This window comes from Malus domestica, chromosome 15 (assembly GCF_042453785.1).
Source record: "Malus domestica chromosome 15, GDT2T_hap1".
In the NCBI taxonomy this organism is placed as follows: Eukaryota; Viridiplantae; Streptophyta; class Magnoliopsida; order Rosales; family Rosaceae; genus Malus; species Malus domestica.
In genome coordinates, this window is record NC_091675.1 from 7,773,398 (window position 1) to 7,795,302 (window position 21,905).

Below are 21,905 nucleotides of genomic sequence, written 5' to 3' on the forward strand. Positions count from 1 at the left end.
GTTTGTAACATTTTGTTACAATTCAGATTAGAAATTCCGAATTTCAATACTGTTAAATGCATTTTAATTTTCATGCAACCTTTTAAAAAATATTTGAATTCACATCGAAACGAAAACTTTAATGAAGGAATTGGAACTTTCAGTCCAACTGCATCCATAATTTTATGAGAATAATGTTAGATTGATCAAATTTGCGAACCAAATGATGTGTCACCGACAAAAAATAAGCACGTTAATCAACACTTGAGTAATAATTCAATCATCAATTTTTATGTCATTTGGTTTACAAAATTTGATCTAGCTAGCATTACGCATTTTATAATATGTTGTGGGGGTGCAATGCAAACAAACTTGATTTAGCCGTGGAATTTAGTTTGCCGCCATTAATAACGGACCTAACGGTCGGTTTGAAAGTAAATCAAGTCAGCGTCCCTCTCCCTCCTTTGGCCTCCAAACCTCCACGTTTCAAATCCAACTCTCTGCACACGTGTCAGCAACCCCACTGCTCAAAACTTTCTCCCCCTCGAGCTCAAAACTCGGCAATGGCAGATGGCATATCCTCACCCCTGGCTCGCACCCCACTGTCTGAAAAAGTTCATCATTCGCCCATTTTTCCCAAATCCAAAACCCACGATTTCAACCGAAAGACTCAATCTTTTCCGACCCATGAGTTCCTCCTCCAGCTCCAAACCCGAATCGCCCGCCGCGGTCTCCCAGGTTCCGGGTCTGGACCCGGTGGAAATGGAGCGAGTTGCGGACCAAACGCTGCAGAGGTACTCGGCCTCCTCCTCTGCCAAGAGAAACGGCAGAGGTGTGGCCGTCGTTTGGTTCAGGAACGACCTCAGATTGCTGGACAATGAGGCTCTTTACAAAGCTTGGGTTTCGTCCCAGGAGGTTCTGGCTGTCTATTGTGTTGATCCTAGGATTTTTGGTTCTACCCATTACTTTGGTTTTCCCAAAACTGGAGGTACCAATCTTGTTTTGTTGAAATTTACATTATCCGTACGCTTTTCGTCAGTAATTCCAGTGATTGTCACACCGCCATGTGATGTTACTAATCCACTTATGTTATATTGTGCTTCTGTTTCTTAAAGTTAATAATAGTCTATGTCGATGAAGATTAACCATGTGGATTAGTAACATTACGTGACAAGGTGCGCGATAATGTCACATGTAAAAATCTCTCCACATTTTAGTTTGGTTTTACATAATTGTTGGTGTTTAGAGAATTTTGGCATGTTAACTACAGTGGGCTTTGAATTTTTTTCTCGATGTTTTGGCAGTATATTTTTGTCTACCTCCTAATTTCGTAGATTATTTTGGTGTTGTATAATCTAAATGGGACATAGAACGTTGCTAATTGAGATCTTGGAAAATGTTGTTGTTTGGCAGCGTTGCGAGCACAATTTCTGATCGAGTGTTTGGCTGACTTGAAGAAGAATCTGATGAAGCGAGGTCTTAACTTGCTAATTCAACATGGGAAGCCCGAGGAGATTCTCCCTGATCTTGCAAAAGCTTTTGGAGCTCACACAGTTAAGTGATTTCCACACTATTTGATTAGCATAATGAGCTTGTTATGATTTTTCAACTTATTAAAGCAGTAGTGTGTTGGTATGTAATCTAATCCTATTTAGGTATATGCCCAAAAAGAAACTTGCAGTGAGGAGTTAAATGTCGAAAGATTGGTCAGCAAAGGTTTGCAACGAGTGGCGTTGCCATCATCTTCAGTGCAATCCTCTAAGCCCGGTTCTGTAAACAATCCTAAGTTACAACTTATTTGGGGCACCACTATGTACCATATAGACGACCTCCCGTTTGATACCAGCAGCCTACCGGACGTGTATACTCAATTTCGCAAGGTATGGAGATTGCTTTCTGGCTGGTTTCAGTTCAATCAATATCTGGGGGAGGTTTTCTCCACTAACTCTGTTTGTTGATGATACCTAATTTGCAGTCTGTTGAAGCCAAATGCACAGTTCGTGGCTGCATCAAAATTCCAGCTTCTCTTGGTCCACCCCCTAGTGTTGAAGACTGGGGATGTGTTCCTTCATTAGATCAGTTTGGACTTCAATCCTCAATTGTAAGTTATTCCAATATATACTTACAGCGATACATATCGTCTGATATAGACTCTGAGAATTGAAAATGATCATTTTTCCCTTTTTTCCCCCTCCATCTCGATGTAGGTAAGTAAAGGAATGAAGTTTGTCGGGGGCGAAAGTGCCGCATTGGGCAGAGTGCACGAGTATTTCTGGAAGAAGGCAAGATAAATTCATTTGTTATGCATATTGATGCTCCAAAAAACTTCCATGTAGTTTCTCTTTATTTTAACACATTCCATAATATAACGGAACACTGGTAAGAGTAATTTGGTCTTCTATCTTATTCTCATGAATGTTCACGTGCAGGATTTGGTAAAGATATATAAACACACCAGAAACGGAATGTTAGGACCTGATTATTCAACAAAATTTTCTCCATGGCTTGCTTCCGGAAGCCTTTCTCCCCGTTTCATATATGAAGAGGTTGAAATTCTTGATTATTTTCTTACGTTCATTACATGACGACATGACATTGAGCCAACTTAGACTAATTTTGCATGGTATCTAATTGATTTCTTAAGGTGAAGAGGTATGAAAAAGAAAGGGAAGCAAATGATTCCACATACTGGTAATTCTCAATCTCTCCCTCGGTTTCCATGAACTAGAATGCAGTTATTTGGATGAGAAATGGACTGTTTCTTTTGTTTATCCCGTTGATTTAATCTTTGTTTAACATGACAGGGTATTGTTTGAACTGATATGGAGGGATTACTTCAGGTTTCTATCAGCAAAATGCGGGAATTCCCTTTTCCATTTGGGTAAAGATTAAATTCTTATTTGATTACTTTAATATTCAGTCACGCCGAAGTATAATATTCAATCATGCCGAAGTTTAAGGCCGAAAAAGTTTGTTGCTGTGTAGCACACATGGAGCCACTTATTTTGACGTATCAGTGCAAAGATTTCAATTATCGCTACTTCTGTTTCATTAGTAGTCGTGTTTTTAACTTTGGTCCCTTTAAAGGTGGCCCAAGAAAGGTGGAGCATAGATGGAGCCAGGAAAAGACTTTATTTGAATCCTGGAGAGATGGTCATACGGGGTACAATACTTTTCCCGACAGTTATAGAATTAAGCCACCATAATCTTAAAAAATGTTAAATCAAGAACTTGTTCTCTACTGGTGTTTGGTTCTCGCTCTGTTGTTGATATACAGAACTTGTTAAACCTCTAGGTATCCACTTATAGACGCTAATATGAAGGAGCTGTCGACCACTGGATTCATGTCAAATCGAGGAAGGCAGGTAATTCTAAAGTAAACTGTCACTATTAATGGAATAAAACTTCTTGTCTTGATCTCGATGTCATATTTCCCGGGAACATGGGACATAGAAGGTTTACTAATACTTCATCTACTATTCTACAGATTGTATGTTCCTTTCTAGTTCGTGATATGGGCATTGACTGGCGCATGGGAGCTGAATGGTTCGAGACATGTCTTTTGGATTATGACCCTTGTTCCAATTATGGGAATTGGACCTATGGAGCAGGTGATTTCACATTCATCTTTTTATTCAATTCAATGTATGCATGTTTCTCTGAAAAGCATAAGTATGCCTCCATGTCGACTTTCTTCTTTAGCTGCAAGTCACAGAGAATACTTTTACTCGGGATTGTTTAATAAGAATATGGAATTTTGACGATGTTGAGGAGGATTATATAAGCTAGTAACAAAGGATTCTCTTAACCTTGGAAATGAAGGTTTACTAACCAAATTTTCGTCGTTGGTTCATCTTGTTAAGGTGTTGGAAATGACCCCAGAGAAGATCGTTACTTCAGTATTCCGAAACAAGTGAGTACATTAATCCATTGTCTCCTTTTAATTTCTTAAAACAAGACCCAACTTTGAATGACAAATTGCACAGTGCAAAGTTCTTCACAAATTTTTATTACAAATAGTTTTTTGGAAGCATCGTACCGAAGATGTGTGTTTTTTGCCTTTTGTAGGCGCAGAATTATGATCCTGATGGCGAGTATGTGGCATATTGGCTTCCGCAATTACGATCGCTTCCTAAAGATAGACGGAACTTTCCCGGAATGGCATATATCAAGCCGGTTGTACCTCTCAAGTTTGGAAATGCCAGTAGTAGGCACCAGAACCAGGACAGGGGCTCGGCTGCTGGAGGCGCAAATTTTGGAGGAAGACAGCCACGGGGGCAAAGGAGATAAATCTGGGAAGAAGAAAAAAAAAACTATGTAACACTTTATCCGGTTAGAAATAAAGAATTTAGGAAAAATTCAGAATTCTCTATCTCACAAACTTCGAAATACTTTGTTCTTCTCCATAAATGATATTCGATTTTTTATACGCTTATATTGGGAGAGGAGAATTTGAAAGCATGATTCTCAGTATCAATAAACGGTCTTAATCACTTTCTTTACAACGATATTTTACTTTAAATTAATTTAGCATAATCTTTGTTTATTTGCATTTTTTACGAATGAGCGATTGAGATTTATCTTGTAAAAAACATAGGGGAGAATTGTAAGCTCCAATGAGATTTGGGCTTTGATATCTCAGGCCCATACTGATTTGAGACCCGTATTATTCGAGCCTGGTTGGCACTCCGCCCCGCCCCGATCTGTACATTCGGGGTCTTCAGTCGTCAACAGAATATGTGCCATTTGGATCCGCTTCCGAAAACTGACTCCGTCCGGAGCTTAACGCCCCTCAGGAGAAAACCAATCCGAGGCAGAGCCAGCCTCAGTCTCAAACCGTCAGCAACGGAATCAAGGAAGAAGAAGCAGCAGCAGAAGCTGCAGAACAAAACACTCCCCACATCGTCTTCTTCTTCTTCCTCAAAATCCTTCAAGTTCTTCACAGGACGCCTGCAATGGCAGTCAGTCCACAATCCCTAATATTTCACTAATTTAATTATATATATATGTTTTTATACCGACAATTGTTTATTTGACTGTTTGTTTGGGTTTTGCAGCTTGTCATTGCGTGCGGAGAATCGTCGCCGTCCCACATTGCCCTTCTGAGTTGCTTGAATCGAACCCTCGACTCCATCAAGCACAACATTGCTCGCATTTTTGTCTACATTTTGTGCTGCCAAGCTAACAACGCCAGGTAACTCATCAGTTTTTTGTCTTACTCATAGTCGGCTGTTGGGTTGCTGAGAATATTGAGTAGAAAAGAGGAAGAAAAAGCCTGAAGATTTGATGGAGATGCTTTTGTTTCTTGCCATTTTCTAGTTATATTCTTGATTTTCTGTTTGGTTGCTGAGAAAAAACTGAGTGGAAAAGTGGACATGAAAACTAAGCAGTTAATGCACTGGGTATTAGTTATTACTAGAAACCTTATGGTGCTCTCAAATGTTGGAAATTTAGGGGTAAGGATCTACTTCCAACTACTTTTGAAGATTTCATGAAAAAATGGGATGAGAATTACCATTTGAGTGCTCAACGTTGGTTCAAAGAGGAAGAATTCCGACGGTGAACAAGATCCATACGCAGTTTTCAATGCGTTGGATGCAATGTTGAAGGACAGTTTGGAACGTCTGAAAACAATGAGATCAGTTTTCGGTCTTTGTAATCTTTAGGATCAAATTCACAATCTTGTTTGATAACCAGGGGACTAGTGCTCAAGGATTGATACATATTTTGTACGTCATATTCCATTACATGCTTTTGTTGACTATGTGAAAAATTGCAGGGAAAGCATATCAATGGCAGAGATAGGCTTTATAAGTTGCGCTTCTAAAGTTAACTACATGGATCACATGGGCATCATAAGGGTTTTATGCATGGATGGTAAGTTGGGAACAGCTTTTTGGCTTCGGAGAAAAATCACTAGGAAAGGCTTTGTTCCTGATGTTTTGACGCACAATTATCTTTTAAATGGACTGTGTAAAACTGGTCACTTGGAGAAGGCAGATTGGCTAATTAGAGAGATGTTAGAAATGGGCCCTCCTCCCAATTGCGCCACGTACAACACATTTATTAAGGGTTATTGCCTTCTTGATGATGTGGATAAAGCTCTTTATCTTTTCTCTACAATGAGTAACATTGGTATTAGTCCGAATAGGGTCACTTGCAACATACTTGTACATGCATTGTGCAAGAGAGGTCTTATGGAGAGTGTGAAGAAGCTTCTTAACAAGATATTAGATGATGATTATGACAAGACACCATCAGATTTAATTACCTCAACTACACTTATGGATGGTTATCTTAAAAACGGAAATATGGCTCAGGCACTTCATATTTGGGATGACATGGTCCAAATGAATACCCAAGTAGATGTCGTTGCATATAATGTTCTCATCAATGGATTTTGTTTGAGTCGAGACATGAACCTTGCTTATGGTTCCCTTTGTGAAATGATCAAAAGAGGATTGCTTCCTAATGTTATTACTTTTAATACACTTATAAGTGGTCTTTGCAAAGAAGGAAAATTAGAGGAGGCTTGCTACGTCCATGAAAGTATGTCAAAAATGGGAGTTACTCCAAATGATGTTTCATACAAAATAATTGTTCAGGGCCTGTGTATTAAAGGAGAAGTTTTCAGAGCTAACAAGTTTCTTCTTCGTATGCTAGAAAAGTCAATGGCGCCTGAGCCTCTACTATGGAATTGTATTATTGATTGTTATGGAAGATATGGGGATCTTAGTGCTGCACTCTCTGTCAAGGATCATATGTTCGCTTCTGGTGTTCAACCAAATGTGTATACTTACAATGCGTTGATCCATGCACAAGTAAAGGGAGGAAACATTGATCGTGCTCTTGCTTTCAAAAAGGAAATGCTTATGTCTGGTCTTTGTCCTGATGTGGTCACTTATAATTTGTTGATAGGTGCTGCTTGTAAGTTAGGGCACATTCTTTTTGCATTCCGGTTATATGATGAAATGCTGACAATAGGATTTTATCCAGATATATTTACTTACACTGCACTAATCAGAGAGCACTGCTTGAGAGGTAACATGAAGGAGGCAGAAGAGCTTTTTATGAAGATACAGGAATCTGGTTTAACTATCGATTATGTTCCATATTGTATACTTTTCAAGGAGTACTGCTAAATTAAGGAGCCTGACATGGCATTTGGTGTTTACCAGAAGTGGCTGAGAAGGGGTTGTGAGTTATCCTCCTTAAACTCAGATCATGCATCGAGCATGTTGGAACATTGCCGTTTTGGCATGCAAGTCAAATTACTTGGATCTAAATCCATAGAATCCATTCTGGTAATGGCATTTTTCTACTTGTGGCAAATGGGAATCTTTTGTTTGCTTTTCTAGAAGGTATGTGTTTCTACAAATGCTCCATTACAATTTGAGTGATACTTTTGTACGTTTTTGTGTATCAATTAAGACTTTTTGGTAATTATGGTCAATGGAAAGCTGGACAAAGAAGTTTGTGTCCTTTTACTAGACTACTAACATTCAAAGACGTATGTCTAGTTGGGTGTTGAGTTAAAACTTGATACCTTATGTTGGGATGGATAAGAAAGTTCTTGGTCAAGTCTAGTCGTCATCAGCTCAGGGCTTCAAAATTTTTCATTTTATAATTTTGCGAGTTAAATCATCACTGACTGTTCTTTGCAAAAATCTTACAGGATCAAAGCAGTCTTCAGCTTGACGGTCCTGCTCCTAAAACTTGGGGCCAGATCTGATCATTCCTTTCATGGAAATCAGGATGCTTTAATATACTTGTGAATATTGGATGAGCCCAACATCCTACAATTTTGACCACCATTATAATGACAAATCCTGACGCAATGGAGTATATTCAACCGGACTTTGGCATGAATGCTTCACCTATAGTTGTTCAGGTTGGTTCATTCAATCAATTTCCTACCAACTTATATTCATCTTACCTGATACATGACTTTCAGATTTCTTATTATATAGTCATACTTCTTGTAATGCTTCATAAGCATTTTACGTTATTTAGGGATAAGTGTCCAGTTTTATTGAGCCAAAACGTATCTGAATTAGTCTGTGCAATTTTATTGAGAATTATTTGTGTTTAAAACTTAAAGATAACATGACCGAACTCACACATGTAATGAGAACAAGATCATTCTTTTGAATGGTTTATTTTCACGATGTAATGAGAACAAGATCGTTCTTTTGAATGCTTTATTTTCACGTGCAGATGATATGCCGTATATACAAGAGGTGGATACAGGATTGATTGCCTACATGCACAGTCCGCCCGTCTTAGCACAGTGATAAGTGAGCAAGGGTCGCTGTATCTCCATCGGCACCCGGATGCAGTGTTAAATGAGCAAGGGGGCCATAGAAACTTCTTTTCGAACGACTCCACTCAAAGTTGTTTGGGAGCATATGCTCCTATCAACTTTACCCGGGACACACAAAAGAAGTACTTTGATCCTATTAGACGGGGGAGGGTGAAGAAGCTAGGACAGAAGGGTAGAGTTCAAGAGAGCAAAATGCGTTTAGGAACGTGGAATATAGGAACCTTAACGGGAAAATCTATGGAAGTAGTGGAAGTTATGGTGAGGAGAATGATAAATATTATGTGCCTACAAGAAACTAAGTGGGTTGGTAGTAAGGCAAAGGATCTAGAAAACTCAGGGTTTAAACTTTGGTATTCGGGCACAAATAGAACGAGAAACGGTGTTGGCATCATCGTGGACAAGACCTTGGTACAAGATGTTGTAGATGTCAAGAGGGTAGGAGATAGAATCATGGCAATCAAGATTGTAATAGGACAAGAACTTATCAATGTGATTAGTGCGTACGCACCTCAAGTAGGGTTGGATACGAGTTCGAAGGAGAAATTTTGGGAAGATCTTGGAGACTTGGTGCAAGGAATTGCTCAGACGGAGAAGTTATTTATAGGAGGAGATTTAAATGGACACGTGGGCAGGGAGACATGCAACTATGGAGGTTTTCATGGTGGCCATGGTTTTGGGGAGAGAAACGAGGATGGGGAAGCTATCTTGGATTTTGCAATGGCATATGATCTCTTCTTAGCCAACACCTTCTTTAAGAAGAGAGAAGAACATGTGATCACCTACAAGAGTGGGTCGTCAAAAACACAAATAGATTTTCTTCTAATGAGGAAAGGGGATCGTATAACTTGTAAGGATTGCAAAGTTATACCAGGAGAGAGCGTGGCTAATCAACATCGCTTGTTGGTGATGGATGTACATATCAAAAGAGTAAGACAAAAGAACAAGACTTGGAAGTGCCCAAGGACTAGATGGTGGAATCTAAAAGAAGAAAAACAAGCCATTTTCAAAGAGAAGGTAATCACCCAATGTGTGTGGGATAGAGAGGGGGAAGCTAGCCAAATGTGGGATTCCATGGCTAGTTGTATCCGAAAAGTAGCAAAAGAGGTATTAGGAGAGTCCAAGGGCTTTGCCCCACACCAAAAGGAATCTTGGTGGTGGAATGAGGAGGTACAAACAAAGGTGAAGGCTAAGAAGGAATGTTGTAAAGCCTTATACAAGGAGAGGACCGATGAAAATGGTGAAAGGTATAGAAAAGCGAAGCAAGAGGCGAAGAAAGCTGTCAGAGAAGCTAAGTTAGCGGCTTACGACGATATGTATAAACGACTAGATACCAAAGAAGGAGAGTTGGATATCTATAAACTATCTAGAGCAAGGGAAAAGAAGACAAGGGACCTAAACCAAGTGAGGTGCATCAAGGATGAGGATGGAAAGGTTCTTGCTACAGAGAACGCGGTTAAAGACAGATGGAGAGGTTATTTTCATAAACTTTTCAATGAAGGACATGAAATGAGTGCTTCTTTAGGGGAGTTGAGTAACTCAGAAGAGTGTAGAAACTACTCTTTTTATCGTCGAATCCGGAAGGAAGAAGTGGTTGTAGCTTTGAAGAAGATGAAGCATAAAAAAGCAATAGGCCCAGACGATATACCAATCGAAGTGTGGAAACTTTTGGGAGAGACAGGTATAACATGGCTCACTGACCTTTTCAATAGGATTTTGAAAACGAAGAAGATGCCAAATGAGTGGCGAACGAGCACTTTGGTGCCTATCTACAAGAATAAGGGCGACGTACAAAATTGCATGAACTATAGGGGTATTAAGCTAATGAGTCATACAATGAAGCTCTGGGAGAGAGTCATTGAGCATAGATTGAGGCAAGAGACACGGGTTTCGGACAACCAATTCGGGTTCATGCCAGGGCGCTCAACCATGGAGGCAATCTATCTCTTACGAAGATTGATGGAAAGATATAGAGATGGGAAAAAGGATTTACACATGGTCTTTATAGATTTGGAAAAAGCGTATGATAGGGTCCCAAGAGACATTCTTTGGAGGATTTTAGAGAAGAAAGGAGTACGAGTAGCATATATCCAAGCTATAAAGGATATGTATGAAGGAGCAAAGACTGCCGTAAGAACTCATGAAGGACAAACCGAAAGCTTTCCCATAACTGTAGGATTACATCAAGGCTCATCCTTAAGTCCTTACCTTTTTGCGTTGGTAATGGATGAGTTAACAGGACATATTCAAGATGATATTCCTTGGTGTATGCTTTTCGCAGACGATATAGTGTTGATAGATGAAACTCAGGAAGGGGTAAATGCAAAGCTTAACCTTTGGAGAGAAGTGTTGGAATCTAAAGGTCTTCGCCTAAGCCGATCAAAGACAGAATATATGGAGTGCAAGTTCAGTGCAAATGGAGGCCAAAACGAGTTAGGGGTGAGGATCGGAGATCAAGAAATACCAAAGAGCGACCGTTTTCGTTACCTAGGATCTATCTTGCAAAAGAACGGAGAATTAGATGGAGATCTCAACCATAGAATACAAGCTGGATGGATGAAGTGGAAGAGTGCATCTGGCGTGTTGTGTGACCGCCGTATGCCACTGAAGCTCAAGGGAAAATTTTATAGGACGGCAATAAGGCCGGCGATGCTGTATGGCACAGAATGTTGGGCGGTGAAACATCAACACGTACACAAAATGGGTGTAGCGGAGATGAGGATGCTTCGTTGGATGTGTGGGCACACGAGAAATGATAAGATTAGGAATGAGGATATCCGCGGTAAAGTAGGAGTAGCCGAAATTGAAGGAAAGATGAGAGAAAATCGATTACGGTGGTTTGGACATGTGCAAAGAAGGCCTACTGACGCTCCGATTAGAAGATGCGACTATGGGACAGAGGTTCAGGGCCGAAGGGGTAGAGGAAGACCTAGGAAAACTTTGGAAAAGACTCTAAGAAAAGACTTAGAGTACTTGGATCTAACGAAGGACATGACACAGGATCGAGCACAATGGCGTTCTAAGATTCATATAGCCGATCCCACTCAGTGACTTGGATTTTCCAAGTCTCCAACCGAGAAGTTTTCCTCACTCGGGAAATTAAGGGAACACTACCCCAACCTACATGCTCCACTCAGAAAGCTTCAACATACAAGCTTCAACAAAAGAAAATTCAAAGAACTTAGCGAAGAAGGCTTTGGTGTATTTAACACAATACGTTGAAATGAAGGAAAACTTATTTATTGATATCCCCGATAAGCTACAAATATGTACATATACATGAGTCAAAATAAACACACAAGAGGGAGCCTTCACAAAGGTTGCTTAGGAGAAGTCTCAGCAGTCGGTAGAGCCCCAGAAAGAGAAGGCACCGGAGGGGGATCATTTGGAGCCTGAGTACTAGACAGAACCCTAGAAGGAGGAGGCATCAGAGGTTGATCATTTGGAGTTTCATTACGCGGTACAGCCGTAGAAGACGAAGGCAATAAATGCCTTTGGAACAAACCCACAAATCTCTGATGATCAAGTAAAACCTGACCATCAGTTTCCTTCATCTGGTCAAGCTTCCTCTTCATGTTTGTAGCATAGTCATGTGCGAGCCGGTGCAACTGTTTATTCTCATGCTTGAGCCCCCTAATCTCCTGTTTGAGACTCATCACTTCAGCCGCCAATGATTCAACTTGGCGGGTTCGAGCAAATAGGCGTTGGGCCATATTAGACACAGAACCTGCACACTGAACACTGAGAGCCAGCGAATCCTTAACAGCTAACTCATCAGACCGTTTGGAAAGTAGTCTGTTATCTTTGGGAGTGAGAAGGTTCATGGCCACCACCGCAGCGGTCATATCATTCTTCATCACGGAATCCCCAACGGTAAGAGGACCAGTAGGGGAGACGAAGGATGGGCGCCATATGTTGTCTGGAGAAGGCGGGGCTGCCTCTTCAACAAGGTTCAAGTCAAAACGACGGTCGGAGGGGCCAGACATTTTCAAAGGTGTTGAAGAGAGAAGAGGTCGGACAAATCAAGATCTTAGAAGTGCAAGAATGAAGCTTCTACTGGTGGAGATTCAAGTGTGCTTTGGAACTTAATGCCAGCCCCTATAAAAATAGGCACTCGACGGAGCTTCAGAAATCGAAGAGGCGTTTGCTTTCTCAAAAGTTGGGCTGCTCAAAGACCACGAAGGCCGATCTCAGAAATCGAAGAGGCGCTCGCTTTCTCAAAAGCTGGGCTCCCCAGAGACCACGAAGGCCGATCTCAGAAATCGAAGAGGCACCTACTTTTCCAGCCTTGTCAGCACCTGTCACACGCACACTCAGCTTTGCGGAAATTATGGGCATTCTGTCAAAGACTTCTGGGGAAGTAGAAAACACATGAATCTTACTGTTCAATCACCCACTTCCCACACGCAACAATAGCTCATGGGTACCACAGATAACTTTGCCAAAGTTCTCTGCCAAAGTTGAGCACGTGAAGCTTGCAGCTCCCACTACATCGCTCTGACCAAGAAGGGTAAAAGAATAGCAAAGAAACAGCACTAACAAAGTTTAGACCCATAAATTTTGAAGGTCTAGCTACCATATTATTACCCACAAGGGTAAAGGAACAGTACCACTGCTGGATAATTGGAAAGTCCCTGTGTGTCAACCTCTGTGCTTCGTGGCAAGGTAGACTAGCAAACATGTCCAACCTTTACTCACATTCGAGAAAACACTCCCAATAAGATTGCTTGCTCCAAAATCGAAGAGGCACCGTCCTCCGAATCTCAAGAGCCAGACTCCCAACATGACTACTTTCTTAAAAATCGAAGAGAGGGTAAAGGAACAGTACCATTGCTGGATAATTGGAAAGTCCCTGTGTGTCAACCTCTGTGCTTCGTGGCAAGGTAGACTAACAAACATGCCCAACCTTTACTCACATTCGAGAAAACACTCCCAACAAGATTGTTTGCTCCAAAATCGAAGAGGCACCGCCCTCCGAATCTCGAGAGCCAGACTCCCAACATGATTACTTTCTCAAAAATCGAAGAGACACTGCTCCCCGAATCTCGAGAGCCAGACCCCCAGCATGATTGCTTTCTCAAAAATCGATGAGGCATCGTTCTCCGAATCAATCGAAGAGGCGCTCGCTTTCTCAAAAGCTGGGCTGCTCAGAGACCACGAGGGCCGATCTCAGAATTCGAAGAGGCACCTACTTTTCTAGCCTTGTCAGCACCTGTCACACGCACACTCAGCTTTGCAGAAATTATGGGCATTCTGTCGAAGACTTCTGGTGAAGTAGAAAGCACATGAATCTTACTGTTCAATCACCCACTTCCCACACGCAACAATAGCTCATGGGTACCACAGATAACTTTGCCAAAGTTCTCTGCCAAAGTTGAGCACGTGAAGCTTGCAGCTCAGCTCCCACTACCTTTGTGCTTCGTGGCAAGGTAGACTAGCAAACATGCCCAACCTTTACTCACATTCGAGACAACACTCCCAACAAGTTTGCTTGCTCCAAAATCGAAGAGGCACCGCCCTCCGAATCTCGAGAGCCAGACTCCCAACATGATTACTTCCTCAAAAATCGAAGAGACACTGCTCCCCGAATCTCGAGAGTCAGACCCCCAGCATGATTACTTTCTCAAAAATCGAAGAGGCATCGTTCTCCGAATCTCGAGACCCAGATACCACAGACCACTTTTTCAAAGTGCTCTGACAGAGTTAAAACATGTGAAACTGGCAGCTCCCACTACCGTGCTATGACCAAGCAGGGTAAAGGAATAACATTACTACTTGTTGTTAGGGAGACTCCTATATATGTCGACCTCCATCCCCAACGGACAGGCAGACCTGCAAAAATGCTCAACCCTTCATCATATCTGAGAGGGCACTCCCAACGAAGCCTTTCGAAATATTCAGCTTTATTTCCCCCCGATAATACCTCTGCAAACAAGCTATACTAGAGCAAGAATATCTCATATCATCAGGGTTAAAAGCAAGAGTATCCCATATCATGCTTTTTCCCTGTCTTTTCTTTTGGCCTTGTTTTTACCTGCAAGACAAGGAGAAAGAGAGCAATCAGTCAGCACTTGGAATCAAGCTTCCAGCCAGGAACTGACTGCCTGGAACCCCTTACCTGATTACTTACCTGACATTGCTCTCGAGTACTCATCTTCAACATCTTATGTTCCCAGGGAAGATTCCGCATCTGCTTGAGGAACAGATAGGGCAAGTGCGAAGGATACAAGGAAGCATGTGGAGACAAGCGTAACAGCACACGTGCCGATACATCCATTACTCTGTCAAAAGCAAAAGTATCCCATATCAGCAGGGTGGAACGTACTCTAGATTTGATGGACTTGTTTTGACCCTCAAATTCTTCAGTCGGCCTTATACTCTGGAGGAAACCAGAAAACCCTCCAGCTCAGTTCAAGAATAAGCCTGTGGAAAGTTACTTCTTCAAAAGCAAAAGTATCTCATATCATCTCTTCTCATTTTTCTTCTCTTTATCCTTCATGCTGCTGCAAGATGGGGAGAAGGTGAACAATCAGTCGGAGCTCTGATTGCTTACCTTGTCTGTCACCTCTTTCAGCAGACCCCCTAGCTCGGCGACTTGGGGGACTCCTACTACATGGTTTGTATCGCGCTTGACCAAGCCTGAAACTACAAGTAAGCTTCAAGTGAAATTGATACATTACCTTGTGCATCTCCACCAGTTAAAGATACCACCCTTGGATGGAGGAAGAGTACTTCCAGAGAAGATGCCACATCTACCTATGAGACAGATAAGGCAAGTCAAGACGACACCACACTCCGATACTTAGAAGTTTCGTGATTACGAGATCATTCTCCCACAATATTTCCTAATGTCATTTGTACTAAATCATTCACTTGTAATCACTAAAGGAGAGCTTGAACCTATGTACTTGTGTAAACCCTTCACAATTAATGAGAACTCTTCTATTCCGTGGACGTAGCCAATCTGGGTGAACCACGTACATCTTGTGTTTGCTTTCCTATCTCTATCCATTTATATACTTATCCACACTAATGACCGGAGCAATCTAGCGAAGATCACAAAAAACGACCGTTTTCGCTACCTAGGATCTATCTTGCAAGAGAACGGAGAATTAGATGGAGATCTCAACCATAGAATACGAGCTGGATGGAAAGAGTGCATCCGGCGTGTTGTGTGACCGTCGTAGGCCACTGAAGCTCAAAGGAAAATTTTATAGGACGGCAATAAGGCCAGCGATGTTGTATGGCACAGAATGTTGGGTGGTGAAGCATCAACACGTACACAAAATGGGTGTAGCGGAGATGAGGATGCTTCATGGGATGTGTGGGCACACGAGAAAGGATAAGATTGGGAATGAGGATATCCGAGGTAAAGTAGGAGTAGCCGAAATTGTAGGAAAGATGAGAGAAAATTGGCTCTGGTGATTTGGACATGTGCAAAGAAGGCCGACTGACGCTCCGGTTCGAAGATGTGACTACGAGACAGAGGTTCAGGGCCGAAGGGGTAGAGGAAGACCTAGGAAAACTTTGGAAGAGACTCTAAGAAAAGACTTAGAGTACTTGGATCTAACGGAGGACATGACACAAAACCGAGCGCAATGGCGTTCTAGGATTCATATAGCCGACCCCACTTAGTGGGAAAAGGCTTTGTTGTTGTTGTTGTTGTTGTTATTCAATACCCTGTAATTCTTCCAGTTTGGGAGGCTATAGATTCCATATAATCCCTTCTGATAATTGGCAGTTTCTGCTTGTGGAAGAAAAACTTTGCAGGTTGGAAAATTACCGCGAAGTACTAGATTTTTGCGTTAAACTTTTCGCTCTTCATAGTAGAGAGACTAACATATTGATCTCAAGTGTTCATAACCATGAGATTCTGAGTCATCCTTGCATAATTCTGAAGAAAACCAAGAGGCGATGGGAGCGGTGAAATGGGAATCGGCAGTCGCTCCCGTGATAGTCAACCTTATTCCTTGGTAAAACTTTTAACAAACCCTTTATGCTAAGCTTTGTGTCCTTCCGAAGGTAAGAAAAGGAACCTGAAATGCTTTCTTTTGGAAAACGATTTCCTGGCTTCTTTGTTGTAGGATCTCAAAAGTAAGATTCTTTTCCTTTCCTTCCTTCACAAGTTACCAAGTGGGTAGGGTTATCAATCTCTTCCAGACATATCGTGCATTTACTAACACATAATAAATCAAAAGTGAGTCTAACTTGCAAAATAACTTCTCTCACGTTATACCATCAACGAGGGCTTAGGAGATGAAATTTATCCCATACGTGAAGGTGTTATACTTATATCATTGGCTATCTTTCGATATAAGGGTGGTGTTATTCATACACTAATTTGTAATTTTCACACACCATTTTTCATTTTTCAACTGTCGAATTGAATAAATTAAAGAAGATTAATAGATAATAATTAACAACGGTATGTGAGAAATAGAAATGAGTGTGAATTGCACTACTCTATTATTAATGCATGTTTAAAAGGATAAAAAATATTTGATTAAAGAAAAAGGACAAACAATTTTACCCTAAAAAAATAACAAAGAATTTAAAAATTAGTTAATTATGTGGATAGGTGGTTGGGTAGGTTGCCAAATAGACTTTTTGGCGGGGGTGTTTTATTAAGGTCCAGCTCAGCGCGGTTGGAGATCTGGCCAGGGGGTCGGTCGTGAATCCAACGAACAGGATCCCCGCGGTCCGATGTGGGTCCCACTCACCGTGTTATCCGGCCCCGCGTAGGCATTCGTGTGGTGCGTCTAATTGAATAGTGCGTGGAAAAAAAAAACCCAGAACACAACGAAAGCAACCAAAAAATTAAAAAAAAAACACCCCATTTGTGAAGGCGCCCTTTCTCTCCTCCTTTTCCCTCGACACTCTCACTCCATCGCCGATACTCTCTCTCTCTCTCTCTTCATCGATCAGAGCTCTGCGTTGCGTCGCTCTCACGGACTTCTCTTCCTTTATCGATTTCCATCATTACCCCCAACACCCAGAAAGAAGTTCCATCGATTCAACCTTCTCCCGATCCGCCATCGCCATTTTCAAGGTCCTCCTCCTCTCTCTCTCCCACAACTCTCATAATCTTCCGGATCTGAGTTCATCTCTGTATTTTGCATAATCGATGTTTGATTTGCTATTCGCTTTCAATTTGTTATTTTATTATAGAAAGAGATAGAGAATCCGAAAATTGGTGAAATGGCGGAGGATAAAGCCGTCGGAGGAGAAGGCGACAAGAAGGACGCTGCTGCGGCGGCTGCAGCGCCTGCGGTTGCGAAGAAGAAGCGCCAGGGAATTTTGTCCAGAATGTTCAGTGGGATCTTCCGACTACACGGCGACGATTTCGAGAAGCGGCTTCAGTACATTTCGAAAGAGGAAGCCACTGTCCTCGCTAGAATGCAGAGGCGGTCCATTACTTGGAGGCGCATGGCCAGAAATCTCATTCTCTTCTCCGTCTTCTTTGAGGTAATTGAAAATCTCTTGCTTTGCTTAATTAATCGTGTTATTATAGTAAAACCCATTAATTAGGGCTTTGTTAAAAATTCTTATTTTTCATTGCAATGTCCAATAAAAGTCTTGATAATGCACCATAACAATTGTCAAGTTTCTTCTTGGAATATAGAGTTTTTCAAGTGTGATGGTATCAGAGAAGAATGCTGGGTTTTGCATACTTTTGTCAATTTCAGGTTATTGCAATTGCTTATGCTATAGTAACGACGAGAGCGACGGATTTAGATTGGAAGATGAGGACATTTCGTATTCTGCCCATGTTTCTTTTGCCTGCTATATCTTCTGTTACTTATTCAGCGTTTATGAGCTTCACAAAGATGCGTGAGTGTCTAACTAGAACTTTTCCGCTTGCTTACTCTTTTTATGTTCATGTGGTCATATCTGGAACACTTGTTTTGCAAAGGTGTCTGGTTTCCGTGCTTATGGTAGAATTTCAGGTTGTGTATTAGCTAGAACTTATCCTTGCATTGGTGGCTTCCGACTTTGTTTATTGAGTTTTTTAAGCCTCGTCATATATTCTTAGTGCACATGGTGTGCAGCTTCTCATCATAAGGCATTTAGAGCAGGGAAAATGTATTCACAGAGTTCGAAGTTCCGTACTGTTTCAATTTGTACATATCTCATGCCCGTCTTGATTTTCTTGATATGTTACTTTTGTAAATTATGTATGTTGTGAGTCTATTTATCAGCATTCATGCATGTCTGTATCGTATGAAGTCCATATTGAAGTATGAAACGTATGGGTTTAGGAGCTTAGTGCCATGTTGGTACTGTAATGGATCATTAACAGAAGGCTAGAAACTAGAAGTACAATGTTCTCATTAGTTTATTACTGTTGATTAAAATGTCTGGTGAATAATTGATCATTCGTATATGAACCCATCTATTTCCATAACTCCATTTTCCAAATAGGATGCTGCAACTAAGTGGAGGGTACTTGTCTAATGTTGATGCGCCAATATGCGTCAGCAATTTGATACCATATGTTTCAATGTATAGGAGATCGCAAGGACACCAAAACCCTGGAAAGGCTTCGGGCTGAAAGGCAAGCAAAAATTGATGAACTTAAAGAGAGGACGAATTATTACAGTACTCAACAACTGATTCAGGTAATGGTTTGAAGAGAGTTTTGTTGCTATATTGCATTCATTGTATGTATTTATGTCTCATTACTGCATTCTCTTTGGTATTTTCTGTTAACTTGTTGAATTTTTATCAGGCGAATTGGGTAGATCATGATGCATGTTTACCCTTGCATCTCATATTATCTCATTTGATGGTTTGAATGGATAGAGTTTCTTAAATGTTATTGCAAATACTGTTTGGAAGAATTTCTGGAGATCATGTGCATTAATTGAAAATTTGTGAGACAAAGGCATCCTCAGATCAATTATTGTACCCCTTTGCTCGATTTTATTTAACTTATCTATGTTTTTGGGGAACTCATTGGTTTGTGTTTGAATAATGGTAGATGTACCATGGTTGTCTTTATATGTTGTCTTCGTATATGCTTAAGTTATGTTCTTTTATGCAGAGATATGATCCTGACCCAGCAGCAAAGGCAGCTGCTGCAACTGTCCTGGCATCAAAGCTGGGTACAGATTCAGGCTTGAAGTTTTTTGTGGGAGATGAAACTAAGGGTAATGTCTCAACAGGGAAAAGCCATGATGTTGAACTTGTCCATTCTGGTGAACTTCGAAACCGTAAACCAGTACACACCAGATCTAATAGTACAGGGAGTGTTCCACTGAATCCTCTTGAAGAAGAGACACCTCGTTCTGCAAGGTCCGATGGTGCTCAGACTTCTGAGTATAATCAGCTAGTTGTTAGTCATCATAATCCTCAAGGATCATCTCCACAGGATGGAGGATGGATTGCTCGGATTGCAGCATTACTTGTGGGTGAGGATCCAACACAGTCTTATGCGCTCATATGTGGCAACTGTCATATGCACAATGGTAAGTTATCAACACCTGAATCCTAGTACTGTTACTTCTTTTATGTTTTTATTAAGCAAGTGAAGTAAAGTCATGATTAGAACCGAAAGTTAAGTTCGAATCATTGTGCAGACTCGTGTACTTTCCTCAGTGTTTGTTTTCTTTCATTCTTTTGGTTGAATCTAACAATGGTCATATGTTTCTCTCTTTGCAGGGCTTGCTAAGAAGGAAGATTTCCCTTACATCACTTATTTTTGCCCGCACTGTCACGCCTTAAATCAGCCAAAACATCTGGAAGGGAGTACTTCTGGTTCTAACACCCCTAGTTTGGGCAATTTGGGAGCAGGGGTCATCGGTGAGCCGACAAAGCAAGCAAGTGATTCCCTGGATGACAGTGTACTCACAAGTACCAGCCCGGTCAAAGCTGGTTCAGAGATTGAGGAAGTAACCGAAGGGCCTGCATTGGCCGATACAGTTCGTTTAGAAAAACATGAGTAGGGTTAAGATGTTCTTTTCTTCGATCTGGCCTTGTTTTCCCCTTGTAGGTTTCTGCTGGTGGATTTATATATGATTGTTGTGTTACTCATGTACAAGAAAATGTCAGAGGTGCCTTGCCAGAAACTTTCCGGGCTTTAAGGTCATAGAATACGCAGATTGGTTGTAACTTCGAGGCTTTATGATCGTACAACACGCGGATTGATTGTAATTTTGTGCATCTTTGAGCTTTCATTTTGTTATTTTCTTATCTTGTTCAATTGTTGGAGCTGCTATACAGTTAGGGTTCATATACAGAACAAATTCAAACTTTAGTGCTACTGCAAGTGATACAGAAGAGTCTTGCTTGAGTGGTGAGGTTTTGCTACATTTTATTTGTTTATTATTATTATTATTATTTTGATTTAGGGGAGGATGAGAAAGTACTTTTACCGCTAGGTTTCTCTCTTCGTTATTTCTTTTATTTTTTTAATTATATTTTTAACCAAAATATTCCTTTGTTGAATAGGGCAAAAACTTGAACTACGCCAATACATACTTTTAAAAAAAGGTAAATTCAAGTCATGTTTTACTTTAAATTATAAAATGTAAGTGAGAGGATTCAAACTCGGGTGTATAGAGTCAACACATTTGCTCTAATTAATTTGGCTGCCCGTATGTATGCATTGTAAGCTATATGTTAAAAATGAAAACCTTGTTAAGTAAAAGGAATGCTCTTTTTCTTTGGAGTGTCAATAATAGCTCAATCTATGAAATTATAGGGTTAACATGCATTTTTGTTCGGAATGAGAAATGACATTATTCCAATTTCTAATTGTCTTTCTGTCCTGTGTTTGAATTGGTGCAACTTTATGTGTCATATAATTAACGTATTTTCAAGAAATGTGAATGACAAATCCAACGGGCACATGGGTTTTAAATTTAGGAAAACTAATGAAAAGGGTTTGAAAACTTTAAATGTTAACCAAAAACCATGTACTAACTTTATTTAATGGTTAGGACAAAGCCCAATACTAAACCAGCCCAATTAAAATGGCCCAAATATTAAATTTCCGATTTTGTCCCTGACGGCAAAGCCTACGTCCGTCTAATATCTCCCTTCATTTATGAAGGATCTCTCTGCTATTGTCCGTCTCCCCCATTTCTTCTTGGCATTCAAAACCTTTCATTTTTCTTTCTAATTTCGCATCGCAGCTCCATCTCTGTCTTTGCCAGTATGCAAAACCCACATATCCGGCCCCAAACTTAATTTTGAGCCGTCTTCATCTCTGTCAAAATCGCAGAAGATCACCGATTCTCTCTCCCAAAATTTCCCAATAAAGATGAGCAAGGGACCTGGACTTTTAACCATCGGCAAAAAAGCAAGGTTAAGCAATCATTTTCACTCTCTCTCTCTCTCTCTCTCTCTCTCTCTCTCTCTCTCTCTCTTCGTCTCTGCGATATTTCTACTGTGTTTTCGTCTCTCGATTGCGCGTAATTAGCATCTAAAACCTTGCATTTTGGCTTCTGTTGCAGATCTTCTGACGAATGACTACAGCTCCGATCGGAAATTCACCGTCTCGATTGTGTCAGTTTGGAGTTGTTACTATGTATCATCTCTTTTCTTTGTTTCATATTATTCTAGACTTCGATATTTATGTGCATGCATCTAATATTGACATGGA

General features: G+C 40.8%; 3 protein-coding genes and 2 long non-coding RNA genes across 5 annotated transcripts; all 5 read left to right on the forward strand.

Annotated features, from left to right (window-relative positions):
- The first annotated feature begins 446 nt into the window (after window positions 1-446).
- Window positions 447-4,484, forward strand: LOC103400222 (cryptochrome DASH, chloroplastic/mitochondrial). The gene is made up of 13 exons (XM_029093325.2): window positions 447-967; window positions 1,393-1,532; window positions 1,635-1,859; window positions 1,955-2,080; window positions 2,187-2,261; window positions 2,409-2,525; window positions 2,624-2,670; window positions 2,784-2,860; window positions 3,067-3,142; window positions 3,275-3,344; window positions 3,467-3,590; window positions 3,843-3,892; window positions 4,048-4,484. Exons 1-13 carry the CDS (start codon window positions 550-552, stop codon window positions 4,267-4,269), a joined length of 1,767 nt encoding a protein of 588 aa, XP_028949158.2. The 5' UTR covers window positions 447-549; the 3' UTR covers window positions 4,270-4,484.
- Window positions 4,485-4,734: 250 nt separating this feature from the next.
- On the forward strand, window positions 4,735-5,621 carry LOC139192492 (uncharacterized). Its single transcript, XR_011576689.1, has 3 exons — window positions 4,735-4,940; window positions 5,037-5,173; window positions 5,434-5,621. It is a non-coding gene; the product is annotated as an uncharacterized lncRNA (long non-coding RNA).
- Window positions 5,622-5,653: 32 nt separating this feature from the next.
- Window positions 5,654-16,180, forward strand: LOC103456116 (pentatricopeptide repeat-containing protein At5g24830). Its single transcript, XM_029093681.2, has 4 exons — window positions 5,654-7,340; window positions 7,655-7,870; window positions 8,197-8,258; window positions 15,944-16,180. Exon 1 carries the CDS (start codon window positions 5,772-5,774, stop codon window positions 7,119-7,121), a length of 1,350 nt encoding a protein of 449 aa, XP_028949514.2. The 5' UTR covers window positions 5,654-5,771; the 3' UTR covers window positions 7,122-7,340; window positions 7,655-7,870; window positions 8,197-8,258; window positions 15,944-16,180.
- Window positions 16,181-16,952: 772 nt separating this feature from the next.
- Window positions 16,953-20,483, forward strand: LOC103456118 (uncharacterized protein At2g24330-like). The gene is made up of 6 exons (XM_008395755.4): window positions 16,953-17,348; window positions 17,468-17,764; window positions 17,986-18,130; window positions 18,809-18,918; window positions 19,344-19,767; window positions 19,961-20,483. The coding sequence occupies exons 2-6, from the start codon at window positions 17,498-17,500 to the stop codon at window positions 20,242-20,244; spliced, it is 1,230 nt and encodes a 409-aa protein (XP_008393977.2). The 5' UTR covers window positions 16,953-17,348; window positions 17,468-17,497; the 3' UTR covers window positions 20,245-20,483.
- Window positions 20,484-21,465: 982 nt separating this feature from the next.
- On the forward strand, window positions 21,466-21,905 carry LOC139192367 (uncharacterized). Its single transcript, XR_011576496.1, has 2 exons — window positions 21,466-21,607; window positions 21,757-21,905. It is a non-coding gene; the product is annotated as an uncharacterized lncRNA (long non-coding RNA).